This window comes from Parambassis ranga, chromosome 15 (genome assembly GCF_900634625.1).
Source record: "Parambassis ranga chromosome 15, fParRan2.1, whole genome shotgun sequence".
NCBI classification, from domain to species: domain Eukaryota; kingdom Metazoa; phylum Chordata; class Actinopteri; family Ambassidae; genus Parambassis; species Parambassis ranga.
This window is the reverse complement of record NC_041035.1, coordinates 17,903,928-17,929,428: the sequence shown is the minus strand read 5'-3', so window position 1 is coordinate 17,929,428 and position 25,501 is coordinate 17,903,928. Positions and strand designations below refer to the sequence as shown.

General features: G+C 43.5%; 3 protein-coding genes across 6 annotated transcripts in view; 1 reads left to right on the top strand and 2 right to left on the bottom strand.

Annotated features, from left to right (window-relative positions):
- Positions 1-5,596: 5,596 nt before the first annotated feature.
- On the bottom strand, positions 5,597-8,523 carry ntpcr (nucleoside-triphosphatase, cancer-related). Its single transcript, XM_028423472.1, has 5 exons — positions 8,424-8,523; positions 7,922-8,084; positions 7,730-7,832; positions 6,791-7,000; positions 5,597-6,315 (listed from the first exon to the last, which is right to left on the bottom strand). The coding sequence occupies exons 1-5, from the start codon at positions 8,455-8,457 to the stop codon at positions 6,238-6,240; spliced, it is 588 nt and encodes a 195-aa protein (XP_028279273.1). The 5' UTR covers positions 8,458-8,523; the 3' UTR covers positions 5,597-6,237.
- A 617-nt stretch (positions 8,524-9,140) lies between these two features.
- On the bottom strand, positions 9,141-11,649 carry map10 (microtubule associated protein 10). The gene has a single exon (XM_028423605.1). The coding sequence runs from the start codon at positions 11,589-11,591 to the stop codon at positions 9,141-9,143; it is 2,451 nt and encodes an 816-aa protein (XP_028279406.1). The 5' UTR covers positions 11,592-11,649.
- A 637-nt stretch (positions 11,650-12,286) lies between these two features.
- LOC114446963 (signal-induced proliferation-associated 1-like protein 2) overlaps positions 12,287-25,501 on the top strand; it is a 74,613-nt gene continuing 61,398 nt past the window's right edge. For all 4 annotated transcript variants that reach the window (XM_028422884.1, XM_028422883.1, XM_028422882.1 and 1 more), the window contains exon 1: positions 12,287-12,425. The gene's annotated coding sequence lies outside the window, so the exon portion shown is untranslated. The remainder of the gene's footprint in view (positions 12,426-25,501) is intronic.

Here is a 25,501-nt window from a genome sequence, read left to right as displayed (position 1 = left end):
TAGTTCGGCAGTTTCGCATTAAAACGAAGAATATGAATCAGCTGTGGAAGCTATAAAACGCTAAAAACATCAGCCAATCCTCCGGGTGGACCCTGCGCGGAGTATTGGCTGGTTGTTACTCTCTTCCTGCTCTGCACCAGAGAGGTACGTGCATGATGGCCGAAGTCACAGACCGCAGCTCGTCTTCAGGTAATGCACGTCCATGTGATTGGGAGGCGTGGCTTCGGGGTGAGCTCCGAGAGAAACGGGCGTGTGCTTACTTTCCAAATCTGGCTGACTCTCACTGAGTTTTCAAAATCTTCTACCCTACCTTTAACAAAGCAAACATATCAAAGGAAAGTGAGGGTGCTCATTTTCAAAGCTGCACGTGAAACACTTCCTCTGGGAACGAGGGTCAACAACTGTTTCCCTGATGTTCCCTCTATGTTCCTGTGAGTTAAAAACCCTTGAGACTGATATAATGGTTGACTGCACAAAGGTCAATGTTGTCTACTTTCTCATTAAGACAGTGCTGACTCTGCACATTTCCAAAACAAAAACAACACAGAAGTAATTTATTTCTGTATAATCGCTCAAAACAGGTTGCACTGTGCATTTCAAAGGAGCCATATAACTCATCTCCAAAACCCCAAACCTTTCAATCATGCATCATATTTTTTGGCAGCAGCAGAACAGTTAGGATAATGTCGGGTAAATGCAGTTTTGTATTCTAGCACTATCACAGATGTAAAACGGAGTTTTATTGGTACAGCGCTGCCAAAAGTGACGGTGTAGTCTTGGCATGTATAAATGCATACACACATGCACACAGTAGCATATGGAATGGAAAAAAAGCTCTCAGAGTTTTTGTATTTGTGGTGCAAATTTGTCAGAAGCATCCAGCAGAGACATTAATCACGGCAGGTCGGCAATCTGAGAATCATTATCGGGGCTGTGTTGAGCAGAGTGCTGCATGACTCAACCCCTTACAGCACTGTAAAATAGACCATACATTCGTTAGGTTTATACACAAGAAAATCCCCCATATAAGTCTTGTTTATGTGCTGCCACTGCACTGATGTTATTAGTGATGTCATAACAACATGACTGGCACATTCACACAGGCACATGTGGCACCTATTTTTTTTGGATATGCATGGACTGCAAACATTGGGGGTTTTCCCCCTCTATTATAAAGGCATTTTTGTGTGTTTTTTCCAATCCTTTGGAATGACAGCCACATCCTTTGCAGCCCTGAGGGACGCTGCAACGAGCCAATCGATTGATCACCGTGCCCCCGATCTTTGTGTCCTCTCTGCGTCCTCTGACCTACACATCATCGGCTGACAGCTCCTGCAGCTCTGAGGGTTTCAAAGATGCTCTGTTTGCGTGTCACCACATTGATGAGGCTTCCTCTCTCTGAGTGTACAGATCATATGGCAGAGCAGCGGATACTCACGCCACAGAACACTCCCACACACTTCTCCACACTTTGTTTGCTGCATTTCCCCCGTCTAGCCACTAAAAACCGACCACATGACACATCCTCCCAGAGGTGAGGTTAAGCCTGTGAAGCAAAGTGACTCACAGGGGTTTCCACAGTCATTCACGTGGATCCGGAGATCACAAAGAACCATCAGCGTGGTGTAACAGGAGAAAGATGTCCTCAGGCCCTGAACCCACCCCCTGCTGTTGATGGGAAATATCCCTGTGCTTCTGGAAAGATGCACATCATAGATTCCCACAGGGATCAGTCACAGTGGAGTCAGAAGATTCAACATTTATGTTATAAATTTTTGGGAAAACACTCATTTTATGAGTAGTAAAAGCAGAGATTTGAGCTTTGCATACTTATCTAAAAGGTAAGCTTGCAGAGGGGTGTTGCTAGTGGCTTTGAAACCCAACACTGTCTGCCTCCAGCAGCCTTAGGGAGCCCTTAAAGGTGATGTAATGGGAAGAGTGGTTCAGGAACTATCAGTGGTGGGCAGCAGGGTGGAGTAGTGGTTAGGATTCCAGATCAAATGGCTTCATTTCCACAGCCTCATCTGACATTAACTGCCCACCTGTCATGACCAGCAGACCTTAGCTGTGCTTATTAGCATAGTGAGGTGAGGACTGGCTCTGAACTCATTCACCACAATGAGGACTTGGACACATCAAACTTTACTTAAGGGTTTAACGCATCAGGTACATGCTGATGCTTTCAGTCTTACACATGTGGTGACCACAATGTTGGAGGAAAGTAATAAATGTCTGGACAGTGGTTGGAACTTTGGATTCTGATTATAATACTGGCTGTAAAGCATGAAGCTGACTGATATGTTTGTAGCCTAATGTAGCATATGAAGCTCATTTCTGACATCTACACACACAACAATGTAGGCCTGCAACAAACCGATTATTTTTGTGATAACTTGAGTACTCGCGTAAATGTCATAGTTTTTCCATAGATTGCTTAGGCACGCAACCGCCTCCATGCCCGGCACCAAAAGAGAGAGAGAGTGTGTGTGTGTGTGTGTGTGTGTAAGTACGGCTCACCCGTGTCTAAAACACTGATCATCCCGCTACGCCACAAGAGAATCATCGAGTCATCGAGTACTAAATTAGTTGTCAAGGCCTTTTGTCCTTGAATATTACTCGAGTACTTGAGTAATCATTGCAGCCCTACAACAATGTAATTTAAGAAACTACATTCTTCATTGACGACTGGCACAGGAGAATCTATCTATCACTATGTGATCAGTTGGCTTGTTAATGAGTAATGTGCCAGAGGCTTTACTACAACAAGGGGAATCAAAGCTCACGTATAGCTTTTTGAGGAATATGTCTGTTTCCGGCTGCCTTGTGGCAAAAACATTTGAGGACTCACAACTGAGCAATGACCTTGATTTTAAGGGAGGATTGCTGAGAACCTACCCTGTGCAGGCTTTAAAAAATTCTGACATCACAGCCATTTCCCCCTAGGATTAATAAAGTATTTCTGATTCTGATTCGGATGCTAAGAAGCTTTAGCTTCACATCTAACAATAAATCACGGAGTCATCATGGGAAATAAAGAGTGAATTTGAAGCCTGGCTGGAGCAGGCTGTTGTTTATCTCCCACATGATCTTTGAACAATATGTCAGACTTTTATCAGCTGTGTTTGGCCTTTTGGCCAAGGGCAGGTTCGGACAATATATCATACGTCCCCCCTTTGCTACGTGCTGTCAATGTGCCTCCTGGGCTGGTACTGCAAAGTGCAATAACTGGAGAGAAATTTCCTCATTTAAAAACCAGCTCTCTTCCCCACACACACACACCCTGCTCCCTCCCTCTGTCCAACCAGTCCCTTTGTCCCGGATTGCTGGTAAGCTCCTTGCATTTCTGTGTCCTCCATGTGCGGAGGGATAAAGGGTACAGGGTACCACATTAACATCTGCTCTGCAGATATGGTGTGACTGCATCTCTGCGATATGGATATTAACTCACTTCATATTCCTTCTATTCTATATGGCCTTTCATGCAGCGCTCCTAGTGCTAAGGACACATTATTCCATTCAGGTCTCCTGACAGTATATCAATTGTTCAAGCTGCACAATGTGCATACACCAGCCCATGGTGTTTACAATGCAAAACAGCATAACCACATGTCTGGGTAATATTAAGATGAAGTAATGAAATATGGATGCTTTTTGAGCTTGGACAGCGTTACACTAAAGGAAAATAAGAACACTCTTTGCTACTGAGTCATATATTGTGTTATGGTGCTAGGGAAAGATTTTTAGCTCCTAATATATTTGTTGACACTACTGTCAGTCTATAATATCCTTAATAAAATTGTAATGATGTACTTTGAGCTATTTTTGCAATTTACTTTTTAATTTTCTCTTATTAATATAGTAATCTATACTGGCCCAGACACAGTTTCTGGTCGTTAACTGACCATTAACCAACTATAGGTCATGTGAGTTCCTGCAAGATCCACCCACAGAGGTCCTGAACACATAAAACTCAGATTTCCAACCAGAATAGTAGCAGAACTGAAGAAGCCACTTGGGGAAGTGGCGAAACGTCTTCAAAAAACAATCCTTGAGTCCAGTTGCCTCGATTTAAACTCTTGAAAATGACTATGACCTGGATGAATGAGAGCATCCACAGATATATATACTTTATTTAAACACTAATTAATATTATGAATTATTTCAAATGCATTTTACTATGTATATTTTTATATTGATGATAAATCCAGTTCTTATCTGTTAAAACATCTTTGTGTTCTAGTGTTCAAGCTCATTTCTTCCATAACTGTGTTAACATGCGGACAGATAACATTGCTGTGATCAAGTTTTCTGATTTCAGAACCCTGGATAAGACCTGATTCTAATTAAAATACTCCAATACAAAAAGGCTAGGATGTAATATATTATTGGGGGTTCTTAGCATTCTCTGCTGGTGAACTGAGACATGAAAAATCTGTCTGTTATGATCCTATACAGTGTATGAATACAGGGTACAAATATCTATATCAATTCCATATCATCAATAAGTCCAAAACCATAATAAAATACAAAATGTGGGATACCAATGTGGCTGCAAACTGGCTCCATGTAATCTCTGCCAACTGCCGAGCCACCCCTGTCTGTGAATGACACGATCATAGGACGACAATATGGGCAATGTTTGCTAATTACATCATAACGCATCAAACGCCCTTTATTTTGGTAGAACTGGCAAGGTCTCTGTCAGTGTTACATAACCCATCTGCTGCCCTGCTGCAGGGTGCCGAGGATCACCTTCCAATTGGGAGAGCCAGCTTCCTCAGCAGTGCTGCTTGGCTTGCTGCACCACAAACCCTATACCATCAAGTCTAACTGCCCGTTCAGTCTGTTCACCTACAACAACTACTACGCAACGTCAACTTTCCACATTGGTTCCAAGAATTATGACTATTGTCTTGTTGACTTTGAAGCAAATCCTGTGACTGCCGGTGCCAGTGGAAGCAGTGGTACATCAGCCGAGGCCACAGAACAGATGCTGGCGCAGCAGCGTGTCTGACGCAGATCGCAGCTGGCAGCTCTTTCTGCAGCCAGCCTGACAGGTTACATCAGTCATATAAGCAGTATTAGAAAAAACATGCCAAAAAAAGCCTGCCATGTATTTTCACTTTGAAATGACCTGAAGATGTTTCGGTGTTTAAAACAAATACCTTTGCTTTGATACAAGTACAACTGCCAGTCTTCGGAGCTCAAGCAGAGTTGGTAGAATTCCTCATCTGATCTGATCCCTGAGTCGTACTTGAGCAACACTATTGTTTAAATAAAAAACACCTTAACCTCCCGTTATAAACCTAAAATGGTAGAACTGCACAGAATTGTTTTTATGGAGAGCTTTTCTTTAAGATTTAACACTTCTTCTTCTTTGGCTGGCTGCATGATCACAGTAAATCCTTCATAAATGCACTCTGACATCTCAAACAAAAACCCTATATCCACTGATACTATTTATCCTGTAATCTGACTGCACATGATAAAAATTCCATTATCTCTCAGGAGGAGGCATAAAATCCCTGAAACAAAAGTTAAGCATATTTGTTTGTACAACTGCATATGAAAACAACACAGAGCCTTTTAATCAGTGTGAAGAAATGAGCTTTTTTTAATTTAAATCTGGAAAGAGAATATAATCATTTGTCTTTTTTTAAATCCATTGTAGAAGATGAATAAACCATGACAGGACTGTATTAAATATTGACTGCTTTTCAATGAGCAAGTTGACAGACAAGGGAGGCTCACAAAACACTGAACTAAATGAATCAACCGGCTTCAACTAAAACTGAAAGGATGACTTGTCCCTATGAACAAAATAATACACTAACACACAGTAAATGCCTGCTGGTGCCTCTGTAGGAAACAAAGACAATGCTGTGAGGACCAGACAGTCTCTAACACAGGCACTATAGGGTATTTACACACAAACCCCGAGCGGTGTTCCATCCCACAATCAAATATTCAGCATGCGATCCATTTTTAAGGCTGTACGAGAATGAAAAAAAAAAGCTGCATACATAAATGCATGCATGTGACATACTAACCCTTCTAGCAGCTTGGGATGCTCCCTAGCTTAGGTCGCAACCCTGTTGTGCAGCGAGAGTGTGTAGATCCACTTAGTACTGTGGCTGTGTGAAGCGTGCACACGCACTGACACGTATAAAAGTTGTTGTCAGCAACACACTCACAAAATGCAGGAATTTCCCCTTTTAGTGGCTCTGAGTCTCCACGTCAGGCTGAGTGCTTTAAACCTTCCTGTACAGCTGCTATGATGTCTTGTAAAAGTGCATTTCTGTTTTCCTTGGACACCTAAACAGGGAGAAGAAAACATTGAAGTGCTGCATGTGTGTGTGTGTAGACTTTATTCACATTTATACAGTGAATAAATAAAGCCTGCAGAATCCACAACAAGCCTCTCAAACCACAGCACTCTGCTGTCCCATAGGTTAACTTCAATCTCTGCTCGATATACAACAATAACTAGCATGGTAAAGTGAGCATTTTGCATGACAATATCCATAAATGAGTCTTCCGTGATGAATTATTTTGACATTTGAGACCACCCTTTGTTGTTGAATCAGTCACGCATGATTTAGAGTTAATCCTGCTATAGGGGACGAATAATGCAGGGCATGCCCCTTCTCTGGTACCGAGCAGACTGACTGGCCTCCTAAGACCAAGTGGATACAGTGTAAACACTGTCCTATAGCTATTGTGTGATTTAAAAGCCCATACAATGACCTTAATATCCATTTTTTTCCAGGGTTGTGATGTCGGTACTCACAGTGAAGACCTTGACGTCTCTCCTGCTCCGCACCTCTTCTACCAGACCCAGCGGTTTGCCCTTAGGAATGGGGATGGTGCCCAGGATTGTGCAGGAAGTGCCATCTAAAGTCTGCCTCACTGCCCTGATGAACGACTGGCTGAAGAGCTCCATTTTCCCAATCTCGTCAATGACAAACACCTTCCTGCTGCTCCCATCTGCTGACCCCACCTGGTTACATAAGAATTTTGAAATGAAAGGCTGCCACTAAAAAGGACAGCTGTGGTTCAATCTACTATCTTCTACTATACAGAAGGACATACGGTTTGACATAATGTGCAACAAATTCCCTGTATAGGTGCCGGATTCACTATGCCCTGCCCTTATAGAAGGCTTCTGACTTGTGACCAGGAGCACAGATTATGACTGGTCCTTTAGACCCACAGACAGCAAGCAAAGGATAGCATGTGTGTGTACCATTTTATACCATAAGCACAGACTTGTATCTTTGGAATAAAATTAGAAAAGGAAATGCATTTTACAGGATGCCTCGCAGTAAAAACTCATCATATTAACGACATGAATGTGAATGTTAACTGACAACCACGATGTTTGCATGTTACAGGCAAAGGGCAATGTGTAGTGATTACAGGGAACCTTTAAAGCGAGATGAAAGCGGAATATGTGCCGCCATGCCATGGACACCTTCCTTTACATGTGCATGTGTAGGCGTCACTGCAGGCTCACTTTACACGGCGGATTAATCACGGTCAGTGACAGCCAGACGGCACCATGAACACTAAAAGTGTCGCTGTGGAATTTATGTGTTGAGCAGGCTTCCAATTATTCTGTCAATTCTCAAAAAATTAAAGGTTTCATAACTTGTACACAAGGAGAAAAAAAAAAGGAGTGTTCTGGTTACTGTGATGTATTAAGGGGGGGTTAAAAGGCATGTCTTACGTTTGTGAAGAGGGGGAGGGCCACGTGTTCAAATGAAGGCAAGTCAACCACATACTGCCCAACTGTGTATTCCCGTCTGCCATGAGGCGCAGCGGTGCCACCTCTGCAGGTTAAAATGAAGCAAGGATGAGTTCAGACAAAGTGAGGGAGCTGGTGGTAGGATTTGTATAACATGAATAACAGCACTGCTACCTGATTCTGGACAGGTGGCCCCTCTCGCCTGTTACTGTGACCACATCAAAGCCCACTCTCCGGCCTCCCTCCCTGACCTCCTCTGTGTAAAACCCTTCAACTCCCACTCCTGATGACAACAAAGCCTCACAGGCTTTCTGGATCAGAGTGGTTTTACCCACGCCTGTAAACAAAACAGAAGACACTGTGATACAACTGCAATATCAGAACTGCAGTATCATGACATATTTTCTGTTTAATCGATTTATTAAGGGCGAAGCACCAATATATGTAGATTAAAAATGGATTAAAAGAGAAACCACTCTCTATAATCTATCGAATTATAGAATTATCGAATAAAGACGCCGTCACTTAAATTCAGTATTATCTTGTACAAAACTAGCTTAAACAAGCTAACGTTTATTCGCGTTTCTATATTTGGACTCTGCGTGTAGACAGCTGACTGACTGCTTTGGATTTACAGCGACTGTAACTTCAACAGCACTCGAAGTTTAGCTGTTACCTGGAGGTCCTGTGAGAAAAACGTGTTTGAACATCGCAGCTCAGCCCATCCAGCGTGCTCCTGCGGGCTGCAGCTCTTCCGTACACACGGAGTCCACGCATGCGCAGTAAGTCTTTTACTACTTTATTTTGAAAAGGATTTTCTTTTAGCTCATTTTAATGATTTACATGACAAAACATGTATAACAGTACACTATTAATATTTCTGTAAACAATTTTTTTAAATAATAGACTTTATTTGTTGTATGACAAATCTATTATGTAAAAGCAGCTATATTTCCTGCACAACTGATTAAAGCCATCAAGTCGACTTCCCTTTGCAATACTGTGCAGTTTAAGAATAGAAATGCAAAAACTGCAAATTCATGAGATGCAGTTCATATGCTACTGTTATGCAAAATACACTACACCTATTTTCAAATAAATGAAATAACACACACTGGGTGGTGTGTGTGTAGGAAATAACCTGGGATGATGAGCTACTGTTGGACATTTCCAGCTTAGAAAATCTGCTGAAGAGCTATGGTAAATACAATTTGCATAAATCGTGTGCATAGAGAGATTCTCTATCCTCTTATATGTTATTAAAAGACTCACAGTGAGACACTTCATGCAATTATCTATAGCAGCTTAGTAATAACAGACTGATTAAGACAGAAAATTATCCAGATGCTTCCACAAAATCATTTTCTTTAATAAAATAAAAATGTATTCATCTCTACATAGTGTACCCTGGGAGCTTGCTGGCTACTAGCTGAGAGATATGCTGATATTCATTTCTAAAATCCAGAGATCCAAGCTCATCCTCCAGCTCCTCTGCCACCAGAGGTTCAAAGGAGGATATTGATTCTGCAGAAAGTCTGCGAACGGGGCTGATGTTCTTGACCGACACACTCCTCCGGCCTGGTGATGATCTGGAGCTCTCAGTGCTAGTTGCTTTCACTTGTGTTCTGGAGTGTAATGTTTGTAAAGACCTTCTGTCTCTGTCTCCATCTTCTGAGGAAAAGCTGAGGGCCGAGGTGTGGGTTCGGGGTCGGATGATGTGTGTGCTCCTCAGAGCATGCTGCGGGGAGCTGGAGGCTTTGACAGGAACCGGGAGAGGAGGTGCTCTCTTTTGGACGCTTTCAGAATCAGAGTCAGAGTCCAGCCAAACAGGAGACTTTAGAGTCTTGCCTCTGGAGAGCTCAGGACTACTCACGGGGTCAGGAGAGCAGGCATCACTGGGCTCAAGGCTGTTAAAGTCATCAGCATAGTCTACTTCCTCATTTCCTTCTCTGCTGGAGACTGAAAGTGAAGACATTCGGCTGCTGTGTCTGCTGCTTCCTGTGCTTCCAATCCCCCTTCTGTCCCCGTCAGGTTCAGACGCTGATTGATCTGATTCTCTGTGATGCTCATTCTTGTCTTTGCCTGGGGGAACACTGTCACTGTTCACACTGGGGATGTGAATAAATCTCAAGTCTCTTTCAGAAAAGGACGATTGTCCTGGAACTCTCTGAAGGTCTGTGTCGTGTTTACTGTGGAGTTTCCTGTTCTGGTTTTTCTGTTTTAGTGTGACTGTCTCCTGTAATGCAGAGTCCACTGTGACACTTTGAATCACTGTCTCAATATTTTCGTTGAGGTTGTGGCTCTGAGTTGATACTGATTCTCTTTTACTGGACTTCTTGGATATGCTGCGTGACTTTGCTTTCTCTTTGACTGTACCTGCCTGTGTTTCTTTCTGCAGTAGCTCTACACACTCACGATGTTTTGCTTTGAGAGGAGAGTTCTTCTTCAGCCTTAGAGTGAATGTTTTAGTTGTTCCAACCACAAGCTTTGTCTTGTGAGGCTTACTTGCAGCCTTCCTCTCAGTTAAAGCCTCTTCTTTTGCATCTGACTCCTTAGCAGCTGGAGCCCTTATTAAAGGTGTAGAACAGTGTCTGGGTGTATGCAGACGGGGGCTAATCCTCGGCCTAGCTTTCTGTGGTAATTTGGTTTGTGGTGTTTTTCTTTGTCCTGCTGAAACCTCTGAGGAAGATGGTCCATAAATCCAAGCTAGATTGGGATGGACGGTCAAGGACTGGTGTGGGTTCTGGCCACCCAGCTGTGACAGTTCAACAAGCAGCGCATTGAGTAGAGGCAACTGTTGCAAGGATTCCCTGAGGACGTTCGGAGCCACGCTGCTTGTTTCTTGGTTGTGTGGCATTTTGGCACCGACTCTCACTTTCTGGCTCATCACCGGAGGAGCTGGACCTCCAGCTTCCTTTTCATCTGTCTCATCTTCAGCGCTGGAATCTTCAAATGTAAAAGAGTCTAGATGCATTGATTTGTATTCTCCGGCGTCTGTTTTGCTTCTTTCCTCTGCAGAATTACTGTAGTAAAGGTGAGGAGGACAGAACACAGACAAATCCTCCTCAAAAATGTTCTCCCTTTTCTTTCTGTGTTCAGCAGCATCATCATCTTGCTGCGTTTCATCATTAAACATGATCTCTGCAGGTGTTCCATTGTTATGGATGTTTACATCAGACTTGTCTGATGTGGGTGAGCGAACATACGCAGCCTCATTCCCAACAGGCATTGAATCCATACATTTATTTTTCTCCTTGACTTGTCCTCGCTGTCCTCTGGGCACACTTGTACGTCTTAAACCCACCCCCTCTGTGATATGCGACAGTAAACTTGCTCCTAGAAACAGCAGTTTATAACTCAGGGATATTACTCCAATCTTCTCCCCTGCAAGGTTGCGTATAGCAACAAGCCCCCTTTCTGTGTGAGAAGAAGGAGTAGAAAGCCCACGCTCAGTCACATCCTGTTTGATTCTGTCCATGGCTTTGGCCAGAGATACCAGAGAGGAGCCCACTAGTTTGGGAGTCTCCTCTTTCACATCTAACACCATTGCATAGAGAGGAGTGTCAGAAAGATGTACATGGAGAGAGTTCAGATTCATTTTGAAGAAACACGACTTGCCTCTGTTAAAGGCGTACACTCCCCTCATGTTGTTTTCATTCTGTTTGGACTGGTTGATGCTGCTACGCTGTGCCTGATAAATTAGCAGCGTTGGAAAATCCAGTAGTCGTACTGCAAGAGCCAGCTCGTCGAAAACTTTATCATTTTTATCGACCTGGATATATTCCACAAGAAGCTGAAATGAGAACAGAGTCTCGTTGTTGTCGCTGTTTTGTTGTCCCGACATCCTGAAAGGCTAACAAAGCTAGCTAACCAGCTGCTAGCTAATCCAAAAACTCGATCCTTTAGCTTTCAGGGGCGCCATGGAAACAGCTGTCGCCAGCATTTTACGTCACCAAGTGCCGCGGGATACATGGGAAATGTAGTTTCAGGTTTGTAACACCTAAAACACGCATTAAAACCAACATATTCCTTTTTTGTTTGATAATGTTTGACTAAAGAATGTGTATTGTTTATGTTTGTAAATACAGAAAATTAAAAGCGTGTATATTAATTTTCAACTAATTAAGACATAAAAACTACAAATGTCATCAAAAGAAAAACAGTAAAAAATAAAGAAAATAATTATGAGGAGAACAATTTCTTCAGGTAGTTTGGGGTAAGAACTTCTCTGCAGTTCACCAGATGGTGCCACTGTGGGGCTTACTGGGCTTAAACTAAAATAGTCCTGTGGTAAGAGGAGGCCACCGGACTTAGATGACAGACTCAGTATTCGCCTTTAGTCTGCAGCGTGATGATGGGCATACTGAATATAAACACAGAAACTTGTGTTTAAAAGTAATATTAGTAATAATATGTGAAAGGAGCGCAGCACAGTGTGAGTTGGACTTGCGTCGGGTGGGCGGAGCCTCCCCCCCCCCCCCCTTCGTGTTGTCATCATTGAGATAGGTGCTGGATGGATATCGCTATGTTCTGTGTTACTTCAGTCTGGAGGCTGAGACTGCCGGAGAGAGAGATGTGGGAGCGACTACTGCCACAGTGTTAACTGCTTTTTTTTAACCCTTTAAAAGGATAACTAACAGCATTACCAGCCTGGACAGGACGCCGCTGGCTTTGTAAGGTAAGCCGTGTGGGTGTTGGTGTGTGTGTGTGTGTGTGTGTGTTTTTTTCCACATCGAAAGTAGAAAGTGGGTCTGTTGGCTGGAAGTGGGGGAGCGCTTCAACACGAGACGCGTTCAAACTCACTCACTCACTCAAAGACATGTCGATGGTAACAGTGGACACACAAAAGGGGAGAAAGTTGCTTTCAGGCACCCGGGGCTCCTGTAATTTGACCGAGGGACACAAAATAGCAGGAGGACATGATGTTTCAGCAGGAGACTATGTATAGCCTACATTTCTGTCTGTTAATGAAGTCCACGCTGTGGGCTGGAACAACCACAACACGTTCAGTTGTGTCTTGAAGACACAAAACAACACGTCTCTTTGTTGTGTTTATTTTATATGATCATATTGAGTGTGTTACATCTGGTTGTGTGCAGAGACAATGAGGTTAATTTGCACAGAAATATTTTTGAATGGATTTATTTAGTGTGTAGTGCTGCTTTTGAACCGATAGGGGGCGACAAAGGCACCACCGTCCAGCTGATGGTGGGTGATGATAAAGCCTTCTCACGCCTGCTGTAGGTAAATCTCTCCCAGGCCTTTTATATTCTTCAGTTTTCCTGAGGCATGTGTTTTTATATCGCTCTGTCTTATGTGTTTATATGATGTATCTTTACTCGTGTTGCAGCAGGAGGAGCTTGTTAGTGTGTCCAGACAAAGACCAGTTTCCTCTAACATCATAATTGTTTAGATTCTCCATAAATACTCTCTGGCAGTGTGCTTGTACACAGCGTTGCATTATTGCTGGTTGCTTCTGTGGCCTATTCAGCGTACACTGTTGTGTATACTCCTCTGGGGAGCGTAAGTAAAATATTGTTTGTCTTCCAGCACCATATCCTTCCTGCAGGAAGTTTAGCCTGTAAATTCCCAATAAAGGGAAATAAATAGGGCCCAGTCCTGTGCCGGTTGGTGAAGCTGCTGCTGCAGACTAACAACAAACTAGGTGCTGCTAAGTGGAAATGTGTGTAAGTTTCCACTGCTTAATTTTCAATCTGTGTAATTTATTTCCTTTTTTTGGGTTTACAGCTCCCATCTGAACAGATCAAGCATACTGAGTTTTCTGCTCCTGGAGCGTTAAAATCAATAAGACACCATTATTTTTCACAGGATTTTATGCCTGGGAAAGATTACTTTTCCATGGGGCTGTGCTGAACTATTTAGCCACAGGAGTGTTTTTAGATGCTTTAAACTGCTGTATGTTCACTGCCTGTTATAACAGTTAACATTTCTTTTCCCCTTTAACACCATGCTGGTTTTGAATTCGGCTGTCATTAGTCTGCACATTAATTGAGCCGATCCTTCAGCTGTCCACTAACCTGAATGGACATAAAGACATCTGTAGTGATGTGTAAAAAATGTGCTGCTATTCAGCACATCAGCGAAAAACAACCTCATTAATCTGCTCATTGTCTTTGTCATCATTTTTCTGTTAGTTAACCTATTTTCCAATTGCGTTGGTGCCTTTTCTCATTACGGCTTTGCACCATTACTTGACCTATAATCTTTAATTTATTTGCTTCCTGGCTTGTTGGAAAGTCTGAGTGTGTTTTTTACAGTGTAGAAGAGGACATAGGCAATCTGTCAAGATGGATGATAGATGCATAAAAGACTAGATCTTCCCTAATGTAGATGAAAATGAGGCTGCGAGGTGCCCCATCTCAGCTGCTGCCAACAGTACACTCCTACAGGGAGAGCTGCTCAGCAGCCATGATAATGACACTGCCAGGGTAAGTCTTTCAATCTTAATTTGAATAGAGATCTGTTGTATTCCACCATCAATTGGGTGCAGAGAGAGGGCCCTGAAGAAGAAATATGTTCTCATTTATTTCTAACAGCGCCTTCTGCATGACTAACCAGACAATGGGTAATTGAGCCGGATAGATATGTCTTTCAAAAATAAAGTTATGTGCACAATGTGTGCTCAGCTGAACAATGAGGCACCTGTCAGGTTTAGAGGAGGAACGGCTTCCTGTGACATGCCCACAGGCCATATCCACTTGTTATCATTGCAGAGCTGTTTAGGATGTCTTGTGACCTCGAAGACGCCCAACTAGAGTTACAGCGGTTATTTTGGTTTGTGACACAGAAATATTACCGTAAAACACACAAATTACTTAATAGTAGTGGCTGAACTCGTATCTAGGGGAAGTCTCATGATCCATCCCTCTTGTTTATCTCTGTTCCCACGGTGCTTTACTACTACTGTGCTGACTAGTCATGTTTCAGAGAAAAACTGGAAGGAAAAAATGCAGATGAAGGTCTTGGGTTCAGACCACGTTGCTGCGTTTCTCCTTATTCTAACATGCCAAACTATGTAGCTCACTCATTTTCAACAGACCCCACATCCCATGCATGTGACGAGGATCAGGAAACCTGGTCTGGAGTCTGCCAGCTGACCGGCTGGCTGGCTGGCTGGCTCACTCACTGGCTGGCTGAGTAGCCAGGAGCCACAATAGGTCTCCCCAACCAAATCCTGTTGCTTCAAAACCAACCAACCAGCAGACAGGGGATCACATGCTGCCTGCTCCTGTTGTGAGAGCCTGTCTTTTTTTTGTCAGCCTTTGTTTTGATTGCAGTCTAGATTTATGGAAGGGTTTAAGCCCGTTCAGGGAAAGCAGAGATGAAGTCATTAGGATGATGTTTTTTTATTTTATGAATTGTTTCGTGAGGGATCTGTTTGTGATGGATGTTTGTGGTTTGAGGAAGGATGTGAACAGACAAAGAATGGAAACAAACCTTTATATATTAAATATGGTGATCACATAAGAGAGTCATGTTTGAAGCGAAAAACCATATGAGAAATGTTAAAACTATACTAGCTGTGTCTAGATCGGCGTGTTGGGTTCTCTCCGGATCGTTCATCATCCCTTGTGTGCCCTCATAATGCGACTTCTCATATGTAATGGTGTTAAGACGCCATGTTTAACAGATGCTGGCGTTATGTCAGCATGCATTTCATGAAATCACACGAAGATGCCAACGGCGCCTCCAGGTTCTATATTTCCTCTCATTATGTGATACGCACAGATGAGATGTAACGGCCTGTGGTGTGTTTCATGGAGACGTACAGTATTGTTGCCCTTGTGTGCCACTCTGTGAGTTTGTTTGTAGATCTGTAGTCTGTTTATCTGACCCTACTGATGCGTTTAAGCCCCCCCTAGCAGTAATTTAAGTAGATCTGACACAGATGGACAATGTCAGAAGTAAAACCTGCTATTTAAAAGCATTAACTGGGGAATGTCCTCATTTAACATGATGTGTTTTTGTAGGCATGGGAGACTTTTTAACACTTTTTTGTCAAGGAATTGGTGATCCTGGTGTATGTATATATGTAATAGGAGTAAAACCGGTGCAAACGCATGGCTTGCTGCACCAGCCCATCCCCTGCATCTGATACGTTTCCCACCATTTTTGTGCTGCTCATTCAGCGGCTTGCTGTCGTGCCAGGCACATTTGAGTGAAAAATCAGCCCCATGCCTTGAGGCGAAGCTGCTGGATGAAGCAGATGGTGTAATGACAGAAGTCAAATGTTGATCATGCCATCGCTGGTGAAGACCCTGTCAACCTCTGGCGACACACAGTCAGACTTCTGAAGGACTGAGGAGGAGGAGGAGGTGGGATGTGAGGGCAGGGAGAGGGTTAAAGAGCTGAGCCCTCTGATGACCAACTTTGCTATCACTGCCTGCTCATGCATGGCTAGACCATTAATGGAACAGATTATGCATCTCACAGCTTCAGCATTGGATGGTATATGCTTATCTATGGCCATCCATTGTGAATAAGCGCTGCCATATTGCATTTTTCAATGCATTGGATAATACTCCTCTACTCAATAAGCATCATGATATGACCCGCTTAGACTGACCGTGCTGTTTACATGACCCGTAAAACCCCCACATGGTTGTCTGGACTAAGCTCCATCCTATATATATATATGACTGACAGACGGAGCTACACGATCTTTTGTTGTACTGACAGTGGCTTACAGATGCACCCTGACAGACATCACAGACGTATAACTGAAGGATAGTGTTTCATCCGAAAGGAAATCGTTAATCCTCCAGATGCCAGACACAATAGTGGAATGTGGGTCTTCTCAGTTGGTAATGGAGGAGTATTATCAGCATCACAAACAGCAGTTGTCAGATCCGTGAAAAGAGGAGAATCACTCATAATAATATCACTCACAAAAATCATCACAGTCATGCATTATGGATTTGCAGCAGTGAAGCGTATAGGGAAATGTGTCTTGCCAAGATGAATTATGTCTGCAACCCCTTGTTCCCTTAGGGACTCATTAGTGTCCATATCAGGAATGTTGGAGAAAAGGCCACCAAAACTTGCTGACCCCTCCCTACATGTTTTGTCTACTCGTCTGTCATTCGGTCACAACGTATAGCCGGCCAGTCATTAACCCAACGGCCACCGAATCCAAGCACCAGCAGTGACCCATGGGGTCAACTCAGTCTGCGTCCCCCTCAGCAGGCAAAGACAATCGGGACAAGTGACCTCTGCAGCAGCAGCGGCCAACCTCCAGTGAGAGATAAGAAGGGATTTGCCGCCGTGCATACCTCCTTCCTACTGTAGCGAAAAAGAAAGGGCCTGTTTGAATAGATGGACAGGAGTGGGTGTGGACGATACAGCTAGATTCCAGACTGCATGCCATCATGGCCCCTGTTGACTTTGTCTCTCTCTCTGTTTAACTCGGTGTACGTGTCATGCATCGCCTTTAAAAAAAGACCGTATTTCTCATGTTATGAGCTACAAATCCTGCTTTTTCTCTGCAGTGTTAGCGAGTACAAATGACTCACATCATCACAAGTATTCATTGGCTTCGCTCGGCAGTGGTGAAACTAATACACCTTGATGTTTACACTAATTTTCACTCCTTTGCAGGTAATATTCCAGTAACCTCTGTGACCCTTTTTTTCTGTCTCACAAATCCCATCCATCTTCATTCAAGCAGCATGGCTAATCTGAGATTGCGTTCAGAGAATAGATGAGGTAATTTTGTTGGTTTTATGTGGGATTTTCCTAAATTAATAAGAAATGAAGGATTGTTCATTTCTTAATATATTTTAGTCACGTCAAACCTTGAAGGTGTTGTTAACTAGTCTTAAAATGTAGGCTAATGTGGCACAAAACCCCCCTCATACAAACATCTGCGCCCTTGACTGTCAGGGTAAGCCAAGGAGCAAATAGTCATCGGATGAGTTGTTTTAAAGAGTAAAAGTACACCGACTTGTTTCTGATAGAGGATGATTGTAATTAACAACTCAAATGGAGCAGAGCCGTGACAGATGTGCCATAAAGTGCTCAGCTTTAGTGTGTGTGTGTGTGTGTGTGTGTGTGTGTGTGAACCACCGAGGCATTGCTGCTGGGGCCAGTATCCTTCACTTAACCTCACCGGCGCACTGCAGTGCTTCTATGCTGTTGAAATTCAGTTCAGTAGCAGGGAACAAGCACAAAGACGTACACAGTGAAGCTGAATATCACCCCTCTGATTGTTTTGTGTTCCTGTCTTTGCTCACAGTGAGGAATGTGCACGATTTCTTGCTATCAGCCTTTTTTTTTTTTTTTTTTTGCAGGAAGGAACTTTCTCCTAAACAGTCCTTTATCAATTGTGAGAAAGTGTCTGTTTTGCTGTTGGTTCCTTTCATGTTGCCAGCTCACTGACATGAGACAAATTAGAAAGTGTAGTCACAGTCTGCAGCCTGTCATTGTGTTTCTTTTTAAAGTGCTGATGAGACATATTGGGTGGAGGATGTTGTTCTTGTTTGTGTTTCCACTGGTCCATAAATCACATGATAATGAGTTTAGATGTCGTGGGAATCCCCTAAAATATAACAAAACATTTGCACTTTTATTTTCACTTCATTTCAAAGTGGTGTGTTATTCTGCCCGTGTGATTTTATTAGACAGCTGCGGAAAGCTATAAAAATATAAAGAAGTCATGAACCAGGAGGCTTTTGCTCATTATCTGTAGCTTAATTTGGAAAATACATGATATGGTGGGGCTAAAACTCTGTATCAATATAGATATGTAGTGTCCTCCTTTCAGTTCAGATTGTACTTTTGAATTATGCACCCGATTAAACTGGAACATGACGATGTAGCTGCTTTACTGAAGCACAAAAATGCCCGTACACGATGTCGCCTTTGGCCTATTCTTGTAACTTGCTTGTGAAGACAAAGTAGCCTGTGACTATTTTAGACAGGCCTGAGATACTGGAGTTACTGGTGTGTGTATGGGAAAACATTTTAGTTGAAGCAGAAAGGGGCTGAACTGTGCATGGCCGGCAGTCGCTCCGGCCTTTCCTTGTACTCTGGGCTGCAGCGGCGGGATGATGTGTTTAAGGAGCACCGGCCCAGCCAAGCAGAGCTAATTCAAAGCTAGAGTAGTATATTCCATCTCACTTGTTTTTTTTTTCTCCTCCTTTTTCTTTGCAGCATCGTTCTGACTAGCCTTCCTTTTATGCGATTTATAAAGGCTGTTGACAGAGGATAATGATCTGGAGTGACAGTGGCCTGATTTTTTTTTTTCTTTTCTTTTCTCTTGCTTCTGTAATCACACTGTCTGTCACTGTTGAGGAGATCAGCTGCTCCCTTCCTCCCCTCCTTCAGCCAAGTGTATTGAAAGCTGCTGTTGGATGTTTAGAGGTTAGCCGCAGGGGGGTGGGATGCTGTGGGATCCAAAACTAGAGGGGCACACTACTGAATGCTAGACTTTATATGGGTTTAAAAGAAGACAGAGCAATGAAAAGGGAGATTACATAACACAGACAAACAGTGTCCCAGACACTCTATCAGTGTCTGTGTATGTAATGCTTACAATGCCAAACAGCTACATTGTGTCTCCATTCAGTGCTTACCTTCCCCAGGCCATGTTTACTGGAAGCCACTGGAACCTCTTTGAAATGTAAACAGCACTGTAGGGCCACATACAGTTCAGCACTGAGCTGTGTGGTGGGCTTTAGCCAAAACACAATGAACACACAACTGCAGGATACACAGCCAGGTGCTGTAGATCTGACCAAGAGCAGCTGTATAATTACACCGTTCTCATCTGTCAAGATAATCTGTGTTTGGGAGGAACACACAAACACCAAAAGGTCAGAGGTCACAGCATGCTGCCAACCTGCTGATAGATATTTTACATCACTTTTTTAACACAGAACGTTAGCTTCTTGTCGTCTCAGCATGCAAAGCTCTGTTATCTCATGGTGGTGATATCTAACGTTATCTGAGGGAGGGTTAAGAGAGAAATTTGTTATTTCATTTTGATAAATTTCCACTGAAAAGCAGTCAGAATCTGTGGTCTCTGAGGAGCTGTCCTGCTTTCCTGCCTGCTCACGCTGAGCCAGTTCCCGGGTTATTCCCTGCTGCTTTCTTCTTGTTGACTTCATGAATTGCTGCTTCACTATTGATTAGTCACCAACACAGTAATTTTTTTGTTGTTGTAAATATGTGAACAAAGCACAGTTTTCTTGAAAAATAAAAGAAACCTGCTTAGTCTTGTGCCTCTACTTCAAAGGATTCTGCCCCAGGAGCCTCACGCTGGACTGTACTTTTTATTGATTTAATATTGAATAGCATTACTGTCTGTGGTTTCCTTAGGGATGATTATAATCCTAAGAATTCAACAAACACTTCAAGGTCAGGCACAAACATTGCCCGACAAACTTCAACAAAGTGCCAGAGGAGTATTTGTATCTCACATTAACCAGACAGTTTGACTATGATATTGTTTACAGCACCAGCCTGGGGGACTCATTCATCTAATCAAACCCCGCTGGATGTAACGTTAGCAATCGAGCGAAATGAAAACAAGACTTTCCTTTTTTAAACTTGGTGCGAGTTATTCTGCTGCCAGCGATTGGTGCGGGTGCCATCTCAGTGACATTCTGCAGAGCCGGCTGCAGTTAAGAGATAAGGAAATGAGAGTTATAGGGAAATCTGTGCTTATATTTGGCATGCAGTTGTAAAGTTAGACCAGCGCTGTGATTGAGGACAAAAACCTTCCTGTGTACATTTTTTCATCTTTTTGCCTGATCTCTGTGTAAGTGAGGTCAGAGTACATAACAGAACCCTGCTCTTTTTTAATGTCGTTCTGAATCGCATTAATATTAATGTCAAATTACTTCAGTGAAGGAAAAGCTGTGCAGTAGGACCATATTCTTGATGACAGTGTGCTTCTTACCCAGCCCCCCCCCCCCCCCCGGTCTTTTTACAGACCCTTCCCCCCTCTTATAAAAGCACCTCATCAGATCGTTGGCCTCAATCAGTTCTAAAGGTCAAAGGTCCCTCGATCACTGGAGACCCCTCACGTCAGGTCGGATCAGTGCACTTGGTTCCTGTCAGAAGGAATTGAGTTGAATTCATCTGCACTCATCTCCCTGGATGCTTTTCTGCATTTAGCATTCAGGGAGGGGGGGATGGTAATGTGGTGGGGAAAAAAAAGAGCAAAAACATTCATGTGTCTTCCTCCTATCAACACTTTTTATGGCTCATCTGCAGTATCTTCACATATAAATACCTGTTGACTGGAGGAATGGGATGTGTGTATGTGTTGGAGTGTGCAGCTGAATCCTCTCTAAAACCGTGAGATCAAGGATGTGATGATGAGCGGCAGGAAAGAGCGAGGCAAATTTTGAGACCTCGTGATGATGTGGTGTGTCATTGTACATTAGGCAGACAAAAGGACAGGTTGTCAAATGTAACACTGTGTACGTTTGTGTGTGTTTATGCAAAGGTGTGGGTGGCTCTCGGTGGGAGGTTAGACTTTTACACCCTCCTTGCTGCCACACCTCCCTTAGACACGCCCATCGCATGCCATGCCAGCTGCAGCTGTTGTGCCTCAATGCTAGAGATGTAGAAAATTCCTCTCAGTCTGCAATTAGAGCTGCAGATTGCTGAATAGCACACATTGCAATGTCCTAAAATTGCACTTGGTCCCCCTTTCTACTCCGGAGTAAATAGAACCTGATGAGAGCGAATCGTGAATGAACCGGCCCTCATCTGCCTGTCGGTTGACAGATTGTGTTTTGTGCGAGCTACTCCTTGTGATGTGCTGTTACCGCCGTTAAAGAAACTAAAGGGGTTGGAAAAGGGCCTCATTGATGGGGTGGGTTTCTCATGCCTGACTGAGAATGTTCGCTTTCCAACGAGTCAAGTGGTGCATTGTGATCCCAACCAAAGAAATGCAAATATATAGAACAGATGTACTACTTCTTTTTTTTTTTTCCTCCATTTGTTGGCTGGAGTAATCCCTCACTCTGGTGGAGATTGTGTTGGGTGCAAGACTAAAGTGTTAACAAGGGAAAAGCCATGTCACCCTGGCACATGTGATGGCTGCCTGCCTTTCAGAGCCTTTCCTCAATAAGGGTAGATGCTTGGGATAGATAAATGGAGGCTTTTGTGGCCTTTGCCAGAGGGAGAACCACACAATGAAGGACACACACAGAGCAAGGTCTTTTCCAGAGAAAACAGCTAAAAGCAGCATTTCTGCAGTCCCTCCTCCTTTCTCTCCTTCACTCACCCCTTCACTTTCTCATGTCTCTCACTCTTACACACTCGCTCCCAATCTTTGCCTCCTTCGTGAGAACTGAACCTTGCTCCCATAATGTTTCCATAAACGGGCTGAGGGAATGGAAATAACTCGGACCATTTCCCATTGCCTCCCTCTATCCACTCTCCCTCACTCGCAGTCTCTTTACAGGGCTGTGGACAGTACTTAAACACACTTCCCTTAATGATGCACAGTGTTTTACCCTGCTCTGAGCACTAGCAGAGTGCATCTCATATGCAATGGTCACAGCAGCCTTAATATAGCCCCGCTACTGCTACTTCATCAGACATTACCAGGCCCCTCCACTAACGGGACTGCTTTGAACAGGATGGAGGTCAAATTGGTCTGCTGCCAGGGATTTCAAGTACCACTGCACATCCTTCAATATGGCCTCAGAATGACTAGTTATTGTGCTTCTGTTCCACTAAAATCCTCTCTTGTTATTCAGCTTCTCTTGCTTATTTCATTCTTCTTTTATCTTATTTTTATGTTTCGGTGCAGGGATTGTTCCTCAGTCCCTCTCTCCCCTCTCTCTTTTTGTTTCTCTTCCCCCTCTCCTTTGTGACTCTTATCATATTGTGTTCTTAACTGTCACAGTGCGGCTGTGTGGGTCTTTTTTTTTTTTACATGTACATTTGCATGTCGGTAGTTGCCTACATCTGCAGGCCATCCTGCCAGCAGCACTGGGCAATCTCTCATGTGGGTGGCTGCCCTGGGAACAGATGTTTTTGATGCCACTTGTAGGGGGGTGGGAGCTTTGAAAGTGACTCCATAAAAGAGGTGCCAGCTGCATGACAAACCAGGGCTGCCTAGTTCTCAGGAATTCTGTCAGAGCCATTTCTCTCTGTGCTCTGGAAACATTGCCTGTGGAGAATAAGAAGAGTTTTCACTTAATCAGACTGTTCCCTTTGGAGAACTTCATTAATTACAGTAGAAAGTTGCTCTACTGGAACATATGCTCCAGATGGCCACGGACTTCACTTTGAAAAATATTCTCTTTTAAATTATCTCATGTGTTTCTTTTTTCCCGGTCTTGTAGGTGTAGTAGACTTTCATTGTGGATACTTACAGCCTGTCAACAGGTTGATACACAGATGGTTTTAACTCTTGTCCTACTGCCTGTGTTTTCGTCGTGATGCTTTCCACTTCCCCAGCCAGCTGTGGTGCAGACATCTGGCATCCTCTGCGGTCATCTAAAAACACTGGCAGCTTTGCCCGTACTGCTGTTAACGATATGGTTTCCAATGTCAACTTTCCTTTGCTTCTTGAACGCCTGCTGCACACATCCTTGTGCAGCACCCCTGATCTGGCACCCTGCACACTCTCCTCTGCCAAACTTCCAATGAAAAACAGCTCTACGGTCAGTCATTATTATTCATGTGCTAATTTTAGCCCCTGCAATCATCAGAAACCCGCATTATTATGTGTCTTATGGATGAAGCATGTCATCTGCGCCGCACGCAGAATGTACAGAGCCGGAACTGTTGGTGTCTGCCAACCTCTGTCAAAGTATCGTTTCTAAGTTGTGGTGGCGAAGCCTGTGCTTCAGGAGTAGTGATTCACAGGTTAATGAGAGACTACGTTCAGATCTGCAAAATATAAACAAAATAAGACATCCTTGTTGTGTGTGCTTAAAAAAAACAATTTCCCAGTTTGCGCTGCTTCATTATTACTGTCACAGGAAATTAAGGGTTGTTAATTTGGACACAATAAATATTTGTTGTTCTCGGTTGTATCTGGTTGTGAGTACTGACCAGGTCAAGCAGAGAGACGTCATTTTCATTCATAAGGTTGAAGCAAGGCAAATGAAAATCCTACAAGTCCAGTCGCTTTGATTCAACTCCATTATTGGAAAATGATTCTGGATGTTACATTCTTATTGACTGCCTGAAGCAGCCATGTGTCTCTGCCTGAATCGCTGGATCACAGCTTATCTCTGTGCTGCTCTCTGCTCCGCTCCCCTTTCCCTCCCTCAACTTTCCATCTTTGTTCAGAAGGGAGGTCTGCTGTCACTCAAGGCTGTCATATGCAGAAAAAGTTGCCTAGCAACAACATAGAGGGATGCTGATTACTCTCCATCCCCCCTCACCTCATGTGCCCACTACCCCCTTCTCTTTCACTTTGCTCCTCTGTCATAGAGATTGGAGAGTGGCATGGGTGGAGGCAGCACAGCTTTCTGCTCTCTGGTGAATTCAGACAACAGACACAGAACAAACTGGGAGGAGGAGAAAAGGTGGATACGGTCGGAGAAGCGGAAGGGGGTGTGTAGGGGAGAAGTGAATTTCTGAGATGCTGTGTCTGCCTGTTGCCTGCCAGCTGCTATTCCTGCCTTCCTCCCTGCAGGAGGACAGAGCATTTCCCCTTACCAGCTCCTGTTTCTCTCTGCATAACCAAGAGAAACCTGTCTTACCACAGCATGCTGTTATCAGCAGGACTAAAAATACTGGACGGCAAATTCGTCACATGCCTGGCTATCATCACACCCTCAAAACAAAGGGCTCAATCTAAGCAGATACAGGTGCCCTCCTCTTTCTCTGGGTTATTAAATGTCCCCTGGTGGAAACAATCAAGCAAATGTCTTTGTTCCTTGCCACATTATGCAGTTTTAAACTTGTTTACTCTAATTACATAGTGTGGCAAGCCGCAATGGCTTCCACACTACCATGCTGAGTTGAGGTGTCTTTTCAAGTCGGCTGCAGAATGACAAGAGTCACCCTCAAGGTTGTGACTGAGAATGATTATGCTGGACTACAAAGATCCAGACAAGGTGGAGAAACTTAATGTTACATTTATTTTAATAAGACTAATGCTTGCACAATTATTCCACTGAGCCTGTAAAAGATTTCCCTACTTTTCATAGTGATTAAATAAATGTGAACGAACCTCCTCTTAAATCTCAGAAGAACGTTATGTAAGTTATTATACTCTCATCTGTACTTATGCAGGCAAACTTCAAAGAGTCTGTCAAGAAATAACAATAAATGTTTCTGGACTATCTATCTGGGTTTCCAGTATGCTACACAGCTAATTCAGACAACACTCTTCATAGTGTCACAACAAGGAACAGGAACTGCAGATGTTTTGTTTTTGTGAATTTGTGTCTGACACTACACAAGATCGACTCTTTGGTTTCCTCATGTTGCATTGGAAACATGAGCCGTGATGGATGTTGTTTTAGTGTTTGTGAATGTAGGTCGTCCTTGCATGTGTATCCGTTTGTGTAATGACCACCCTTGGTATGTAAATTACCCATCAGACCCAGTCGTCCATGTGCAAACGAGCAGCGTTAGTGGGACGACCGCGTGTTTCTCCTCAGACCCTGCTGCACATATGTGTAGGCTGATGAATAGTTTGTCTGTTTGCTGGGATGCAGTGACAAGAACTCTTAAGTGTTACCTCCTGGGGCTTCCCACTCTTCAAATAAAACTCTTTTCCTTCCCCCCTCGACTTGAATCAAAGCTGAG